This window comes from Triticum dicoccoides, chromosome 2A (genome assembly GCF_002162155.2).
Source record: "Triticum dicoccoides isolate Atlit2015 ecotype Zavitan chromosome 2A, WEW_v2.0, whole genome shotgun sequence".
Lineage (NCBI taxonomy): Eukaryota > Viridiplantae > Streptophyta > Magnoliopsida > Poales > Poaceae > Triticum > Triticum dicoccoides.
The window spans coordinates 189,625,164-189,641,889 of record NC_041382.1 but is presented as its reverse complement, the minus strand read 5'-3'; the positions used below and the strand labels follow the sequence as shown (position 1 = coordinate 189,641,889).

Sequence of the window (16,726 nt, the reverse complement as noted above, 5' to 3'; positions counted from 1 at the left end):
TTTTGAATCTTCTACATAGACATAGTTGAGTTTTATAGAAGAAAATAAATGACGAATGGACATCTACAAATAGGAATTTGCACCAATGCATATCTTCATGAGGAAGAATTTAGGATCTGAATATGTACAAAATGAGTTTAATAATGCTAAGTTTTCAAAAACTCTGAATAATTTTAAGAACTGAATAAACATCCAAAGAAAACGAAAAGCATCACCTTTCATCTTTTGAAATTCAACAAGATGAGTGTGATCAACAACCTTAATTCAGAATACTTGATTAATGGAGTAGTATCTCAAAGGTGCAAAAGTTTCTGAAAGGTCAATGGAAACTTAAAAAACTAAATTTCACATAAAACAAGCTCATTTTTTTCTTGAAGTATGTATGATATAATGAATTTACTGCATTGATAAATTAGGAAGATCTACCAAAATTCTAGGTAGATATTGATATGTAAGATATCTACAAGCAATTTCGTCCCCACAAATCAACAAGTGTGGAGAACAAATCAGCAAGAGAAATTATCTTGCAAGGAACAATTCGCTAGGGGACACGTGCCCAAGGCAACAACAAATGCATGAAACTTACACCGCAGGTCACACTGGTCACAATGTGACATTCACCAAGGGGCCATGTAAGGAAACAGAGGCATTGACCTCACCTTGTCGCCGATGGCCAAGTGAGGCTGGCCCGTGTCTTGGCGGTTGACGCCAATGATAACCACCAGGATGGGTACCCCACCCTTCCCCAACGCCGGGGGGTCATCCACATCGCCCACTTTAGTGCCTACGGCCCATCGAAACTCGTAGTCTCCATGACCCACATCAACAAATCCCGCTCTCGAAGCAAAGAGACACCACTCGCGGGAGGGAGGGAGAAAAAAGGGGTGGGGTGCGGCTCTGGGTGGAGGAGGGTAGACCAGCGACGGGGAGGGACTGGGGCGGAACGGATGATCTGGGAGGCGGCGTGATAGTGTGGGTGTGTTCGCTTAGCCGGGTTTTGCCAGCCATTTAGATTGTAGGAGGGGGAAACCCGGTGGGGGAGTGGGGTTGCGATGTGGACAGAAGTGCGGATGATTGAAAAAAAAAGCTGCGAGCAAAACGCACGTTGAACGAGAGATGGAACCTTATTCTTTTAAAAAATTATTATTAAATAAAAAACGAGTAGAGAAGTAGAGACAAGGCCCTTTGCATAGGGTATGTTCGGATAGCTATTAAATCTCACCATACCAGTTTTGGTTATTATTTAGATGGTCGGCAATTTCTTTTGGTATGCCAATAACTATTTGCTCATTATAGTTTGTTTTTCTTGTCAATTTTGGCAACTCATGAATAAACCCAAAAGATTTTCCAAATTTTAGGCTAGCCAACTATTTGAGCGGGTGAGTTTGGTCTACCGGAGAAAAAACCACAATAACACGCCGCACCACGTCGCCTTCTTCTCCCAAGCTCGCGCTCGCTCCAACCACATCGATACTTCCCAGCTGAAGCTCCTCCGTCTCGTCTCGTCTCGTTGCAGTCCATGGCCGACCCGCAGGCCGAAGCGCGAGGCCCACCGGAGCCCCGGGCGGAGGCCCTGGTGGAGCCCGTGCGGGTCAACGGCTCTGCGGCGGAGGCCACGCTCTCCAGCGCCGAGCTGGCGTGGCGCCCCACCGCGGCCGGCCGCGACAGCGGTGGAAGGCGGAAGCTGGAGCTGGAGTCCGACGTGCTCGGGTTCCAGGTGGAGGGCAGGGCTCTCAAACTCGCGACCTTTACGAGGGGGGACGTGACGGGCGCGGGGAGGCCGCCGTCTCCGGTGGGCTGCGGCGGAGGTGCAGAGGACAGGAAGAGAGGGGAGGTGGCGGTGGAGATGGAGAGCGAGGAGGCCGCGGAGAGGTGGGGGCATGCCATCAGAGATCGCTTCGCCTCGCTTGGTAATCACCAGTTAATTCTCTGATCCTCTGCTTTTTTGTTCAGTTTAAAGTTGTGATTCGGTGATCTCGTAGCTCCTCTTTCGGTCGACTCTCGGTGCGATTTGGTTACCAGTAGAAGATTTCCTTCTCTGTTATGGTTGGAGGAATTGGCCTCGTGCTTACTTTTACCTGATCGAGGTTGCGCAGCGGGCTGGGTGGAATCCGTTGACCTGGTTAGAATCAGGAAATGACTGTTGAAGATAGCCAGGAAGCAGCGCAAACCCAGCGGCTCGATCCGTTTCGGTTAACCGAAAGCTGAAGAAATGAATTCTGGATTGGAACGCCCAGAGAACCCTCTTCCTTGCTGTTTCTACGGAGGTTGCGTGTCCTGGGCACCTCTTTTACATGATTTGGTCAAGCCGTCAAATGCGCAACTCCATTCTTGTAGTAGTGGTTTCTCCTGTTGAGGCCAGAGAATCATGCTGCTCCTACACGACGCCCTTCTTAATTCATTCCTAATTTATAGTTGGAGATATTTTATAGGCCTGTCATTTTCTATTTTTGATTAAGTGCTCTTATCAATATCAATTTCCCCATTAATGCTTTGGACTGTTCCATCGGACTGTAACACAGAAAAAACGGGTTTGCTATTTCTCAATCGAATGAGAAATAGCTATAGCTCAATCGATGCTATAGCCATCGGATTGCGCGTGGAGATTCGTGCGGGTTTTTCTTTTTTAGTTTTCGGCAGTTATTTTCTCTATTGTTTTTCCCGGAGACGATTGAGGAGTAGTTAGTATTTTTCAATCGACTGAGCTGTAGGCACTCCCCAAAAAATTAAATGCGAAACCAACTTTATGTTTTCGAGTATTTCCATAATTATGATCCAAACATCCAAAGATTTTTCGGGCATTGTGTAATTCTTATCAGCTCTAGTTTGCTTGGTCTTACTTTGTGAGTGTCTACGCTTCTGAACACAAGCATGCAGGACATTGACTGTTCGCGAATGCTGATCTGTTCCTTGCACTATATGGCATTGGATAATAGGTCGACCGAAGAGACTGTTCTTCATAGTGAACCCTTACGGTGGGAAGAGAGGTGGGCGGAAGATTTTCCAAACCGAAGTTCTGCCTCTTATTGAAGCTGCTCACATCCTTTACACCATGCAAGGTTGTGATCAATGTTTATAAATTTTCTACTTATGAAAAGATAGATGTCGTGCCCCTCTTTGTTTTTTGGCTATACTAAATTATAAGTGTGAAACGTCCTCAGAAACCAATTACCGTCTTCATGCTCAAGAAATTGCTGGTTCACTGGATCTTAAGAAATATGATGGGATCGTTTGTGTTAGTGGAGATGGTATCCTTGTAGAGGTTAGCAAAATATATTATTCTCAAATGAGACCTGCTGGAAGATACACTCTGTTCAGTATCTTCAGATCTCATTCATAATCTTTTGAACTTCTTTAATCTGTTTGCTTGTATGCTCTATTTGGGTTGAATATATTTTGTGTTGACTTTAGGTTGTTAATGGTCTGCTGCAAAGAGATGATTGGGACAAAGCAATAAAAGTGCCACTAGGGATCATTCCAGCAGGTACATGATCATTGCAATATCCTTATCAGAGTGCTGCATTGTTGCGCGTCGGTGAGCCGTACTATACGTTAGGGCCGTTTATCCTGTAATATTATTTCTTCTAAAAACATTAGAATCGTCAATAGCTTATGTTCCCACTAAGGAGTAGCTGTAAGTCTGTAACTTGTGTTTTTTGTTCGTCCCTGGTGAAGCATCTGGGTACTTTAATGTCATTGGTAATGCTCAGCACAAATTTCACATGTTATTACATGCACCACAGGTACTGGAAATGGAATGGTGCAAGGTCTATTGCATTCTGCTGGTGAACCCTTCTCGATGTCAAATGCTGTGTTTGCAATCATCAGAGGTAGTATTTTCTTCCTTGATCTTTGTCACACCTCATCTACACAGCCATGTTATGTATCCTCCAAAACAATCTACATTTTCATGTGTACAAATAAAAGCTGACACAACCTTCCCGCAACACAGGTCACAGACGTGCCCTCGATGTCACTTCTGTTGTGCAAGGAAAGACAAAGTTTTTCAGTGTCATGATGCTTACATGGGGTAGGCATTGTATTAGTTTGATGCTGCCTTTTTTTTTCCAAACTACAACTGATAACACTGGCCACCCTTCTGAGAGCTTCTTCTGTCACTCTTATAGTTTTATGGCAATATATATATTTCACAAACCTGAAAATGATTTATGAACTGCAGGTTTGGTAGCTGATATTGATATTGAGTCAGAAAAGTTTAGGTGGATGGGAAGCGCTCGCATCGACTTCTATGTATGGTTCATACTCTAAAAAGCTTCTATAGAACACCTCGCTCATTTGTATAATATGCTTTCTTGCCTCATCAGATGCATCTGAGAGTTCTTAGACAAAGTTCCAACTGCGGATTTTCAATTAACAAAATATACTCGATGCCTTTTAATACTCGAGTGCTGACAGAGGCCGATAGAAGTGTGTTTCAAATATCGATGTAGTAAATTCACTCTTTGCTCTGACTTTGTTTCAGTCCCTTCTACGTGCGGTGAACTTGCGACGGTACAATGGGCGTATTCTTTTTGTTCCTGCCCCAGGATATGAAGGATTTGGTGATCCCGTGGAGCAAACTATCAGCTGTAAATCAAATGGGGCTACCAATGCTGCCGAAGGAGACATAACAGATGTTTGTAATAATGAAACATGTACATATTCAGGTCCTTCAACTGACGATGCTGATCTCGAATGGAGATCACTGAAGGGTCCGTTTGTTAACGTTTGGATCAGCAACATTGCTTTTGCTAGTGAAGGTGTCATGATAGCACCACAAGCACAGGTTAATCTCACTCCATATTGCTCCATTCCTTCATATTTTGTCTTTGATGCAGTGAGGGCTGAAAAATACTCTCATACAACACTTGGAATCTTTGTTGAGTAATCTATTTGCCCTGAAAATCTAGTGCTCTTCCTATGTTTGTAAGAATATCAGCGTTCATGATCAGTCATTGGCATTGTCAATCTTGGCTCCATAGGCTAATAATTATCCTTTACCACCCTGCAGTTTGCAGATGGCTACTTGGACGCAGCTATAATCAAGGATTGCCCATGGTCGGTTGCTCTCGGGCTCTTGCTTCGGATGAAGGATGGTAGCTACATCGAATCACCCTATGTGGAGTACTTCAAGGTATGTTTAAGTAACCCCATGAGCTCCCAGAATCCACTGTCAAAGAACTTACTCCAAACATGCATGGTCATGCATCTACTGAATTGTCATCATCTCTGCATCTCTGCTACTAACAGGTGAAGGCTCTCCGGATCGAGCCGGGCCTGCGCGTCGGCAGCAGCACCATAGGCGGCATCATCGACTCCGACGGAGAGGTCCTCGCGAGAGGCGACAGGTCCCAAACCAAGGAAGAGCCGGAGCATCTGATGGCGTATGGCCCCCCTATCCAACTGACGGTGGATCAGGGGCTGGCCACCATCTTCTCCCCAAGATGATGAATTCTTTCTCCCTTGTTCCCCTGTTCTTTACCTCTCACATGGTTCATGGTTGCGCCTCAGCACATGTCGTATGTAAATACTCACACTGAAATGCAAGAGGCGGTCGATGTTTGTCTGAATCCTGGATATAACCGATAGCGTCAGAGCTCAGTCAGAACTGAGCCTCAAAAGGCAAAAGTGTAAGACCTTAGGGGAATCTGACTAGGTGCAGGAAAGGGATATTTTTTGGCGAAAGTTGACGCGTCACACTCTGGTTGTAGTTGGCATTGACCAAGACGCACCAAAAAAGCGTGGTATGATGAGTACTGTTCTCCGCTGATTTGCAGTACAAAGGAAGTTTGACTGTCCTGAAATCACCATAATTTTCGACCACATTTATTAGTCACTGTTGACCCCTCGAACACCCCCTCTTCCCCCAACCCGGACACCACCTGGTCGCCAAATCGCCACCCAACCCCACTCACACCTAGCCCAAACGTTCAGGTTTCATATCCAGCCTATATCTTGCCGGATACGGGTGTAGAAGATATGTGCAAGTCATGATATATTGATCGGGCGCATATGCACGTATACATAAGTACATAGAGGAGCCACGTACTCAACTATACAAGGAAGGAGGAGGGCTTGTTGTACAAGAAATACACATGCAATATTTACATCTCAACACCCCCCGCAGTCGAAGCGGCACCATTGTCGACACAAAGACTGAATCGGAACTCCTCGAAGGACGCGGTAGGCAAGCCCTTGGTCATGATGTCAGCAAACTACGGGGAAGTGGGAATATGTAACACGCGCACATGGCCAAGAGCCACCTGCTCCTGAACAAAATGGATATCAATCTCAATGTGCTTGGTGTGTCGATGATGAACCGGTTTGATGTAGAGGTAGACAGCTAAGACGTTGTCACAATAGACAATGGTGGCCTTGTCAAACAGAGACAAGAGCTCGTGAAGAAGCTGACGAAGCCATGAACACTCTGCAACGACGTTAGCAACCGCGCGGCACTCTGCTTCAGCACTGGAGCGAGAGACAATAGGCTGTCGCTTGAACGGTCAGGAGATGAGTGATGGCCAAGATAGACGCAATATTCAGAAGTGGAACGACGCGTATCGGGGCAGCCGACCCGGTCAGCATCAGAGTATGCGGTCAGGTCCAGAGAAGACGAAGCTTGGAGTGACAACCCCAGATCCATAGTGCCCCGGATATAGCGAACAATACTCCCTCCGTCCGGTGAAGAGTGTACATCTAGATATTTTAGGACAAATTATGGAGTCAAGTAAAAAATGCATTGGAAAAGTGCAAGCCACCATCTCTCTTCTCTTTAATTAATCAACCCCCAATGAGCTAAGTGCATATAGAAATTAAGAAGACCATGTGTAGATTGTTATTGGTCTTGATTACCGTGTGATGAGAGAGAAGTATTTTTTCTAGTTTAAAGTACATTGGAAAGATAGAAGTACACTCTTTTGTGGATAAAATTTGAAGCCAAACATACACTCTTTACCGGACGGAGGGAGTACACTTCACCGAGGTCCAGTGAGCATCATGAGGAGCATGCATGTGGAGGCACACCTGCTGCACATCGTACTGAAGCTCCGGACGAGTGAGGGTGAGGTACTAAAGAGCACCAACAATCAACCGGTAGAACGGAGCATCCGAAGCTAGAGAACCATCTGTGGCAGAGAGCTTAGCCTTCGTATCGATAGGCCTTGCGACGGGTTTGCAGTTAAGCATCCTAGCACGGTCAAGAAGCTCATGAGCGTACTTCCGCTGATAAAGGAAGAAGCCATCTACTCGACGAATAACCTCGACCCCGAGGAAATAGTGCAGAGGACCCAAGTCCTTAATGGCAAACTCAGCATGAAGACGATTAGTGAGCTGTTGAAGAAGAGCAGTCAAGCATGCTGTCAAGATGATGTCGTCGACGTAAAGCAGCAGGAGGACGATATCATCGCCCTGGTGGTAGACAAACAGTGAAGCATCGGAGCGAGTGGAGCGGAAGCCAAGCTGATGTAGAAATGATGCGATGCGCTGGTACCAGGCGCGAGGAGCCTACTTGAGCCCATACAAAGACTGAGAGAGCGGCAAAGATGGCGGCGTGGTCGTGGCCACCGGCGTAGGTGCCACCGAAGATGCCGGCGAGGTCGGCGAGTGCACCGGCGAAGAGGCCGGCGAGGCCGATGAGGGAGTCCTAGATTAAGGGGTCCTCGGGCGTTCGGCCTGTTGGACATGGGCCGGACTGATGGACCGTGAAGATACAAGACCGAAGACTCTCACCCGTGTCCGGATGGGACTCTCCTTGGCGTGGAAGGCAAGCTTGGCATCCTGATATGAATATTCCTTTCTCTATAACCGACTTTGTACAACCCTAGTCCCCCCCGGTGTCTATATAAACCAGAGGGCTTAGTCCGTAGGGACGAAGAATCATATTCGTAGTCATACAGGCTAGAATGTTAGGGTTTTAGCCATTACGATCTCGAGGTAGATCAACTCTTGTAATACTCATATTCATCAAGATCAATCAAGCAGGAAGTAGGGTATTACCTCCATAGAGAGGGCCCGAACCTGGGTATACATCGTGTCCCCTGTCTCCTGTTACCATCGACCTTAGACGCATAGTTCGGGACCCCCTATCCGAGATCCGCCGGTTTTGACACCGACATTGGTGCTTTCATTGAGAGTTCCGCTGTGACGTCGAAGACAGGATTGATGGCTCGCCTTGTTATCAAGGACAATATCACCGCCGGAGGTGCCCTGACCTCAGGCCAAACCCTCCGGCTGGGTGGCTTTACTATGACTGCCCCTACGGCCGTTAGGCCAACGATGACTTCTCGGGTCATCGAAAACCACCTCGGTGTTAGCTCTGAATACTCTAAGCAGATGGATCCGACTGAGTTATCGTCTTTGAACGAGCTCCTAGATCGCATCGCCGCCCTGGGGGTCTCCACGGACTACGATCGGATCGGGCTTAAACCCGACCAGAGAGAAATTAAATCTCTGCCGATCAGCCACCAGATAGCGGTAGTCGAGGAGCAAGACGACAATTCTTCCTCTATATTGAGGACGAACTGGGTTCGGATCTCCGAGTTCGAAGAACCGGACACCTACCTTCGGAAAGACATAGCTCTCCCTCCGAACCTAGAATCGGACGACGGGCCTGAAAAATCGGTCAATATCCCGAAGCCCGAGCTATTAAGTTCGGGAATTCTTCAAACTCTGGATTCCAAATTTGGGTCAGGGTTCAGATTTAAAACCACCCACCCAGATAGACGCGATCTCAGGAACATACGACAGCAGTCTCAGGAAATAGTCCATCACTTTTAGGCAAGATTCCTCCTGAGCAAAGACAAGATTAAAGATTGCCGCGACGAAGATGCGATCTTAGCATTCTGCAATAATTGCACGGACGAAGGACTCCTCAACGCCATCAATCACCGTCGCGTATTACACTTCGCTGACTTGGCAACCATCATACAAAAGTACTACGCAATGGAAAGCGCCTGGAAAACTCAGGCAGCTCTCTGGAACCACCAGTTTCCACTCAACCCTTCATCCGGACAAAAAGGATGCATCCTCGCGATGCACCAGATCCAATAGTAAAGAAATTTAAGCACACCACAAGGTGCGGAACCATTCTGGAAGGATGGCTCGATAGGCCATGCAAAATACATGCAACGCCAGACACCATACCAACCCACAGCCTTAGAGCATGTTGGATACTCCGGCAAGTGGCCAAAAGCGGCAAGGATATCCTCACCAAAAATACACCAGTGCAATACCCTCTGGAAGACTACGACCCCAGCGTATTAATAGTCATCGAAACTTTCGCTTCAAACAATCGGCGCAAAAGGGCTTTCCGCAACCTCGCCGAAGTCTGCCTAGTCATAGAAATAAACCCTTGGAACGAAATGACCACAACTTTCAACGCCAGTGATGAACCAAAATTCTGAACAGTCCGGGCACCAGCCGCCTTGGTCCTTAATCCAATTGTGGACAGATTCCGGCTCACCAAAGTGCTCATGGACGGCGGCGGCGGATTAAACCTCATCTACAAGGACACGCTCAACAAAATGGAAATTGACAGGAGCCGCATCGAGCAAAGTAGCATGACCTTCCGGGGAATCTTTCCTAGTCGGGAGGCGCGATGTGCAGGAGAATTATCGGTCCGAAGAGATAACCTTCCAAGTGGCCCCTTTCAACAGCGGATATCACGCCTTACTGGAGCGAGACGCATGTACACGCTTCCAAGCTATACCTCATTACGGGTACATGAAGCTCAAGATGCCCGGGCCAAACGGTATCATCACTCTTGCGAGTGATCCGGATATAGCACTCCGCGCTGAAAATAAAACCGCATCCCTGGCCCTCGAGGCATTATCTGAAATACTCATGGCCGAAGAGCTAACCGCGCTGCGCTCTATTGTGGATAGGGATGACGTAATCCTGGACAAACGACCCAAATCCACCTCCTTTAAACCAGCAGATGAAATAGTCAAATTTCAAGTCCACCCGACGGATCACAAGAAAACATCATCCATCGGAGCACAACTCGACCCAAGTGTCGACGCCGCACTACGAGAGTTCCTGCATGAGAACTGGGACATATTCGCCTGGCACCCTTCTGATATGCCAGGAATCCCACACAGATTGGCCGAACACAGCCTCAATATATTAAAGGGACATAAACCGGTCAAGCAAACACTGCGGCGTTTTTCCAAACCCAAACGACAAGCCATGGGGGAGGAGCTAGCCAAGTTACTCGAGGCCGGATTCATCAGAGAAATAAAACACCTGGACTGGCTAGCAAACCTGGTGATGGTACCAAAGAAGGGTAAATCCTGGCGCCTATGTGTCGATTTCAAAGACCTCAACAAGGCCTGCCCTAAGGATCCCTTCCCCCTCCCTCGCATCGATCAGATTATTGATGCGACCGCAAGACACGACTCACTATGTTTCCTCGATGCATATTCCGGATACCATCAAATCAAGATGAAGGAGTCCGACCAAGCCGCAACGGCATTCATCACCCCATACGGGCCTTTCTGCTTCAACACTATGCCTTTCGGGCTCAAAAATGTGAAGGAAATATGCCCTAGAGGCAATAATAAAGTTATTATTTATTTCCTTATATCATGATAAATGTTTATTATTCATGCTAGAATTGTATTAACCGGAAACTTAGTACATGTGTGAATACATAGACAAACAGAGTGTCACTAGTATGCCTCTACTTGACTAGCTCGTTGAATCAAAGATGGTTAAGTTTCCTAGCCATAGACATGAGTTGTCATTTGATTAAGAGAAAATTCCTTATATAACGCTGTTTTAAATATTGGTTCCCTATTTAACACTCAAAAAAAATTTCTTCCCTAAATAACACCAAGTGTATTTTTTTTACCTTTCTAACACTTCCGTCAAGTCCGTTAGCATATGTCGTTAAGATCTGGATTGACTGATGTCAGTATTTTCTCGTTGGACGAAATTACCCCTTTGAGGAAAAAGAAAAACAGGGACCAAACCAGTCTCTCTATTCTTTCCCGACCTGACTCTTCTCATCCCCTTTCTTCCCAACCCTAGAGGCGGCGGCGGTGAACCTCCCAGGCTTAGCGGCGGCGGCGGCGGAGGGCTATGGATGGCAGCAGTTCTGTGGATGGAGACGGCGTCGCGCACGACGGCCATGGCGCGGCTGCGAACGACGGCCATGGCGCGGCTGCGGACATGCCATGGCTTGCCGATGGCGCCGGCGGGGCTGAGGTTAGGTCAACCCAGGGCGTCGGGCTAGCCTCGGGCTGCGGTGGGGTTGAGCGAGCATCGGGCCAGGCCGGAGACTCGGCTACAGCTGGCTCGAGCCTGGCCGGTGGCTCGGCTATAGCTGGCTCGGGCCAGGGCACGGCAGTGGCTGGGGTCTCCGGCAAGGGCACGGCTGGGTCGTTCTTGGCAGCAGCTTCAGGCCAGGGCGGTACTCAGTTGCCGCCAGCAACATGGGCGTGTCCAGATGGGTAAGGGCCAGTCCATCTAGTAGCAATTATCATGATTGTGCTAGTTTGTGTAGCTGTGTATTTGAGGAAGAGATCTTTTCACTTAATTTCGGTTGATGATCAGATTGTCTAGCAATACTCATGCATAGGTTTAAAGCAAAGTTTAAAGTTGTCTTTTTAATTCACAGGATGCATCCAAATTCGAGTTATTTGCTCAAAATTAAATTGTTTGGCAATCCGAAGAAAGCTCGAAAGGACATAAGATGTTTTTGTTTTGAGAAGGTCATCGATTGTGACTTGACAAATTATAAGGATTTGGTCGAGTCAATTGTAGAGCAGTACCCGCCATGTTATTTGGAAGCTGCACATGTGCAATATTATGACTATGCTCTTAAAAACTGTCCAGAAGTAAAATCTGACCAAGATTTGATGATTATGTTTGAAAAACACTCGGAGACAAAGGTGCTGCATATGATTATTGCATATTGTGATCCCTCGGAGCCATATGAGCCTATCACCGAGTGGGATGAACCTAACAGCAATATAGAACATGAGGATGATACTTACCTTCGCAACCCAATCCGTGCCCTATTTGCAAGGAATACAGGCACCATTGGCATAAGTGCAAGAAGGGTAACAAAGATGACATTGCTGCTTTCATGGCTGTGAGGTAATCTACTATCCATTCTACTCTCCTATTGCATGTTAACTACTTTCTTGCATTATTATTTTGTAATCACCTATGAATGTTCACTACTTTCTCATTTCTCGTGTAGAGAACCACCAAAGAAGAGGAGGAAGACTATTAAAACACCCGAGTCATCCATTGTGCTAAGAGGTGATGACGCGCCGGCAGCCGCTATGTATTTTCCACCAAGGTTACCGATTCTACACCAATGCTTGTTCCAAATGATAATTGAGTTTTTATTTGTGCCAAACGAAAACTGAGTTCGATTTGTATGTATTCATGTAATCCATAGCCAAAACTTGGAAACTACAACCAAGAAGAAGGGAAAGCATAACCAAACATTGGAGACTACAAACAAGAAAAATGCAAAAGGGGGAAAAGGTGACCTTTTCTATTTCTGGATTTTAATATCACATATTATGCATAGTTGATATTGTTATTTGCTGCCATACATGTATCAAATATATCCATATGTATTGTTGTCATACATGCACTACAATAATTTGACAGCCATGTTGTTATTTTAAGGGCCACAAGGAAGATGGAGCTTGCTAAAAAGGATCAAAACAATCCGATGGTGCCATTTGACAGCCCTGCAATGGGCACCAGAAGCAAAAAAGCTTACCCAACTAGCCCTGCAATGGGCACAAGAAGCAAAAGGCAGCTCAGCTTGTGAATTCTTTCACTTAATGTCACTTTTGTTGCTGCTCATGTCATGTTGTGTGGACTTGGAGTAATGTATGTGAACCTGGGTATGACGTGAGCCACTTTTGGGTTGCTAATATGATGTATGTGTGGACTTGGAGTAGTATGTGAACCAGGGTATGATGTGAGCCATTTTTGGGTTGCTAATATGATGTATGTATGGACTTAGTAATGTATGTGAACCTGGGCATGATGTGAGCCACTTTTGGGTTGCTAATATGATGTATACGTATGATGTATGTGAGTTATATATGTGTACTTGGATATGAGTCTGGATGTATATGGAGTGCCTCATGCCATTGGCAAATTTGAAAGGTGTGTGTTGAACAATATACATATGAATTGTGTCATATGTTCTGCCCAATTTTGAATTAAATTTTAAAATAAAAAACTATCCAGAATTGCATGTTTACAAGGAAAGTTCTGCGCAGTTTTGCAATTAACAGCAGGAAAAAGTTATTGATCCCCATGTGAATGATTTTGATCACAAGTTGCATTAGGGGTAAGATCGTCTTTTGATGTGCCATTTAACACCGTTAGTACTCAAAATAGACGGAAGTGTCACAAAGGGAACAAATTTTAACATTGTTGTTAGATAAGGAAGAAAAAGTTTTACGGTGTTAAATAGGGCACAAAAATTTAAGCGAGTGTTAAATAAGGAATTCTCTCTTTGATTAATGGGATCACATCATTAGAGAATGATGTGATTGACTTGACCCATTCCGTTAGCTTAGCACGATGATCGTTCAGTTTGTTGCTATTGCTTTCTTCATGACTTATACATGTTCCTATGACTATGAGATTATGCAACTCCCGAGTACCGGAGGAACACTTTGTGTGCTACCAAACGTCATAACGTAACTGGGTGATTATAAAGGTGCTCTACAGGTGTCTCCGATGGTGCTTGTTGAGTTGGCGTAGATCGAGATTAGGATTTGTCACTCTGATTGTCGGAGAGGTATCTCTGGGCCCTCTCGGTAATGCACATCACTATAAGCCTTGCAAGCATTGTGACTAATGAGTTAGTTGTGGGATGATGCATTACAGAACGAGTAAAGGGACTTGCCTGTAACGAGATTGAACTAGGTATGAGGATACCGACGACCGAATCTCGGGCAAGTAACATACTGATGACAAAGGGAACAACGTAGTTTGTTATGCGGTTTGACCGATAAAGATCTTCGTAGAATATGTAGGAGCCAATATGAGCATCCAGGTTCCGCTATTGGTTATTGACCGGAGATGAGTCTCGGTCATGTCTAGATAGTTCTCGAACCCATAGGGCCCGCACGCTTAACGTTCGGTGACGATCGGTATTATGAGTTTTTGTGTTTTGATGTACCGAAGCTAGTTTGGAGTCCCGGATGAGATCAGGGACATGACGAGGAGTCTCGAAATGGTCGAGACGTAAAGATCGATATATTGTATGACTATATTCAGACATCGGAAAGGTTCCGAGTGATTCGGGTATTTTTTGGAGTACCAGAGAGTTACAGGAATTCACCGGGAGGGTCAATGGGCCTGTGTGGGCTTTATTGGAAATAGAGGGCAGCAAGGAAGTGTGGGGTGCGCCCCCCTAGGCCCAAACCGAATTGGTTTAGGGCTTTGGGGGCCGGCCCCCTCTTTCCTTCTCCTCTCCTCCTCTTTCCTTCCCGTCCTAGTTGGACTAGGAAAGGGGGAACCTACTCTTAGTAGGAGTAGGATTCCCCCTTGGGGCGCACCCTATGAGGCCGCCGCCCCCCTCCCCTTGCTCCTTTTTATCCATGGCCAGGGGGCACCCCATAGACACAAGTTGATTGTTCCAAGCCGTGTGTGGTGCCTCCTCCACCATAATCCACCTCGGTTATATCGTAGTGGTGCTTAGGCGAAGCCCTGCGTCGGTAGCATCATCATCACCATCATCACGCCGTCCTGCTGACGGAACTCTCCCTCAAAGCTCTGCTGGATCGGAGTTCGTGGGACGTCACCGAGCTGGACGTGTGCTGAACTCGGAGGTGCCATACGTTCGGTACTTGGATTGGTCGGATCGTGAAGACGTACGACTACATCAACTGCGTTCTCATAACGCTTCCGCTTACGGTCTACGAGGGTATGTAGACGATACTCTCCCCTCTTGTTGCTAAGCATCACCATGATCTTGCATGCGCGTAGGATTTTTTTTGAAATTACCGTGTTCCGCAATAGTGGTATCAGAGTCAGATTTATGCGTAGATGTTATATGCACGAGTAGAACACAAGTGAGTTGTGGGCGATACAAGTCATACTTTGGTTCGGCGGTACTGTTGGATGAAGCGGCTCGGACCGACATTACGCATACGCTTACGCGAGACTGGTTCTACCGACGTGCTTTGCACACAGGTGACTGGCGGGTGTCAGTTTCTCCAACTTTAGTTGAACCGAGTGTGACTACGCCCGGTCCTTGTTGATGGTTAAAACAACACTAACTTGACTAAATATCGTTGTGGTTTTGATGCGTAGGTAAGAACGGTTCTTGCTCAGCCCGTAGCAGCCACGTAAAACTTGCAACAACAAAGTAGAGGACGTCTAACTTGTTTTTGCAGGGCATGTTGTGATGTGATATGGTCAAGACATGATGCTAAATTTTATTGTATGAGATGATCATGTTTTGTAACACAGTTATCGGCAACTGGCAGGAGCCATATGGTTGTTGCTTTATTGTATGAAATGCAATAGCCATGTAATTGCTTTACTTTATCACTAAGCGGTAGTGATAGTCGTGGATGCAATAGTTGGCGTGACGATAACGATGCTTCGATGGAGATCAAGGTGTCAAGCTGGTGACGATGGTGATCATGACGGTGCTTTGGAGATGGAGATCACAGGCACAAGATGATGATGGCCATATCATATCACTTATATTGATTGCATGTGATGTTTATCTTTCATGCATCTTATTTTGCTTAGATCGACGGTAGCATTATAAGATGATCTCTCACTAAATTTCAAGGTACAAGTGTTCTCCCTGAGTATGCACCGTTGCCAAAGTTCGTCGTGCCGAGACACCACATGATGATCGGGTGTGATAAGCTCTACGTTCACATACAACGGGTGCAAGCCAGTTTTGCACACGCAGAAATACTCGGGTTAAACTTGACGAGCCTAGCATATGCAGATATGGCCTCGGAACACTGAGATCAAAAGGTTGAGCGTGAATCATATAGTAGATATGATCAACATAGTGATGTTCACCATTGAAAACTACTCCATCTCGCGTGATGATCGGACATGGTTTAGTTGATTTGGATCACGTGATCATTTAGATGACTAGAGAGATGTCTATCTAAGTGTGAGTTCTTAAGTAATATGATTAATTGAACTTTAATTTATCATGAACTTAGTCCTGATAGTATTTGCATATCTATGTTGTAGATCAATTGCTCGCGTATAGCTTCCCCGTTTTATTTACAATATGTTCCTAGAGAAAACTATATTGAAAGATGATAGTAGAAATGATGCGGACTGGATCCGTGATCTAAGGATTATCCTCGTTGCTGCATAGAAGAATTATGTCCTTGATGCACCACTAGGTGATGGACCTATTGCAGGAGAAGATGCAGACGTTATGAACATTTGGCAAAGCTCGGTATGATGACTACTTGATAGTTTAGTGCACCGTGCTTTATGGCTTAGAAACGGGACTTCAAAAACGTTTTTGAATGCCACAGAACATATAAGATGTTCTAAGAGTTGAAATTGGTATTTAATACTCATGCCGTGTCAAGAGGTATGAGACCTCTGACAAGCACTTTGCCTACAAGATGGAGGAGAATAGCTCAGCTAGTGAGCATGTGCTCAGAATGTCTGAGTACTACAATCATTTGAATCAAGTGGGAGTTAATCTTCCAGATAACATAGTGATTGACAGAGTTCTCTAGTCACTATC

At 45.9% G+C, this 16,726-nt stretch overlaps 1 protein-coding gene across 1 annotated transcript; it reads left to right on the top strand.

Annotated features, from left to right (window-relative positions):
* Window positions 1-1,417: 1,417 nt before the first annotated feature.
* On the top strand, window positions 1,418-5,681 carry LOC119354137 (sphingosine kinase 1-like). The gene is made up of 10 exons (XM_037620850.1): window positions 1,418-1,910; window positions 2,937-3,059; window positions 3,162-3,262; window positions 3,412-3,484; window positions 3,744-3,830; window positions 3,953-4,030; window positions 4,181-4,251; window positions 4,484-4,786; window positions 5,012-5,134; window positions 5,251-5,681. The coding sequence occupies exons 1-10, from the start codon at window positions 1,520-1,522 to the stop codon at window positions 5,446-5,448; spliced, it is 1,548 nt and encodes a 515-aa protein (XP_037476747.1). The 5' UTR covers window positions 1,418-1,519; the 3' UTR covers window positions 5,449-5,681.
* The last annotated feature ends 11,045 nt before the right edge of the window (window positions 5,682-16,726 follow it).

What these genes read in the sequence shown, in the direction of transcription:
- LOC119354137 (XM_037620850.1), top strand. Translation starts at nt 1,520, where the DNA reads ATGGCCGACCCGCAGGCCGAAGCGCGAGGCCCACCGGAGCCCCGGGCG. An exon ending in ACTAGGGATCATTCCAGCAG is followed by an intron (nt 3,485 to 3,743) that starts GTACATGATCAT and finishes CATGCACCACAG; the next exon opens with GTACTGGAAATGGAATGGTG. An exon ending in TGTCATGATGCTTACATGGG is followed by an intron (nt 4,031 to 4,180) that starts GTAGGCATTGTA and finishes TATGAACTGCAG; the next exon opens with GTTTGGTAGCTGATATTGAT.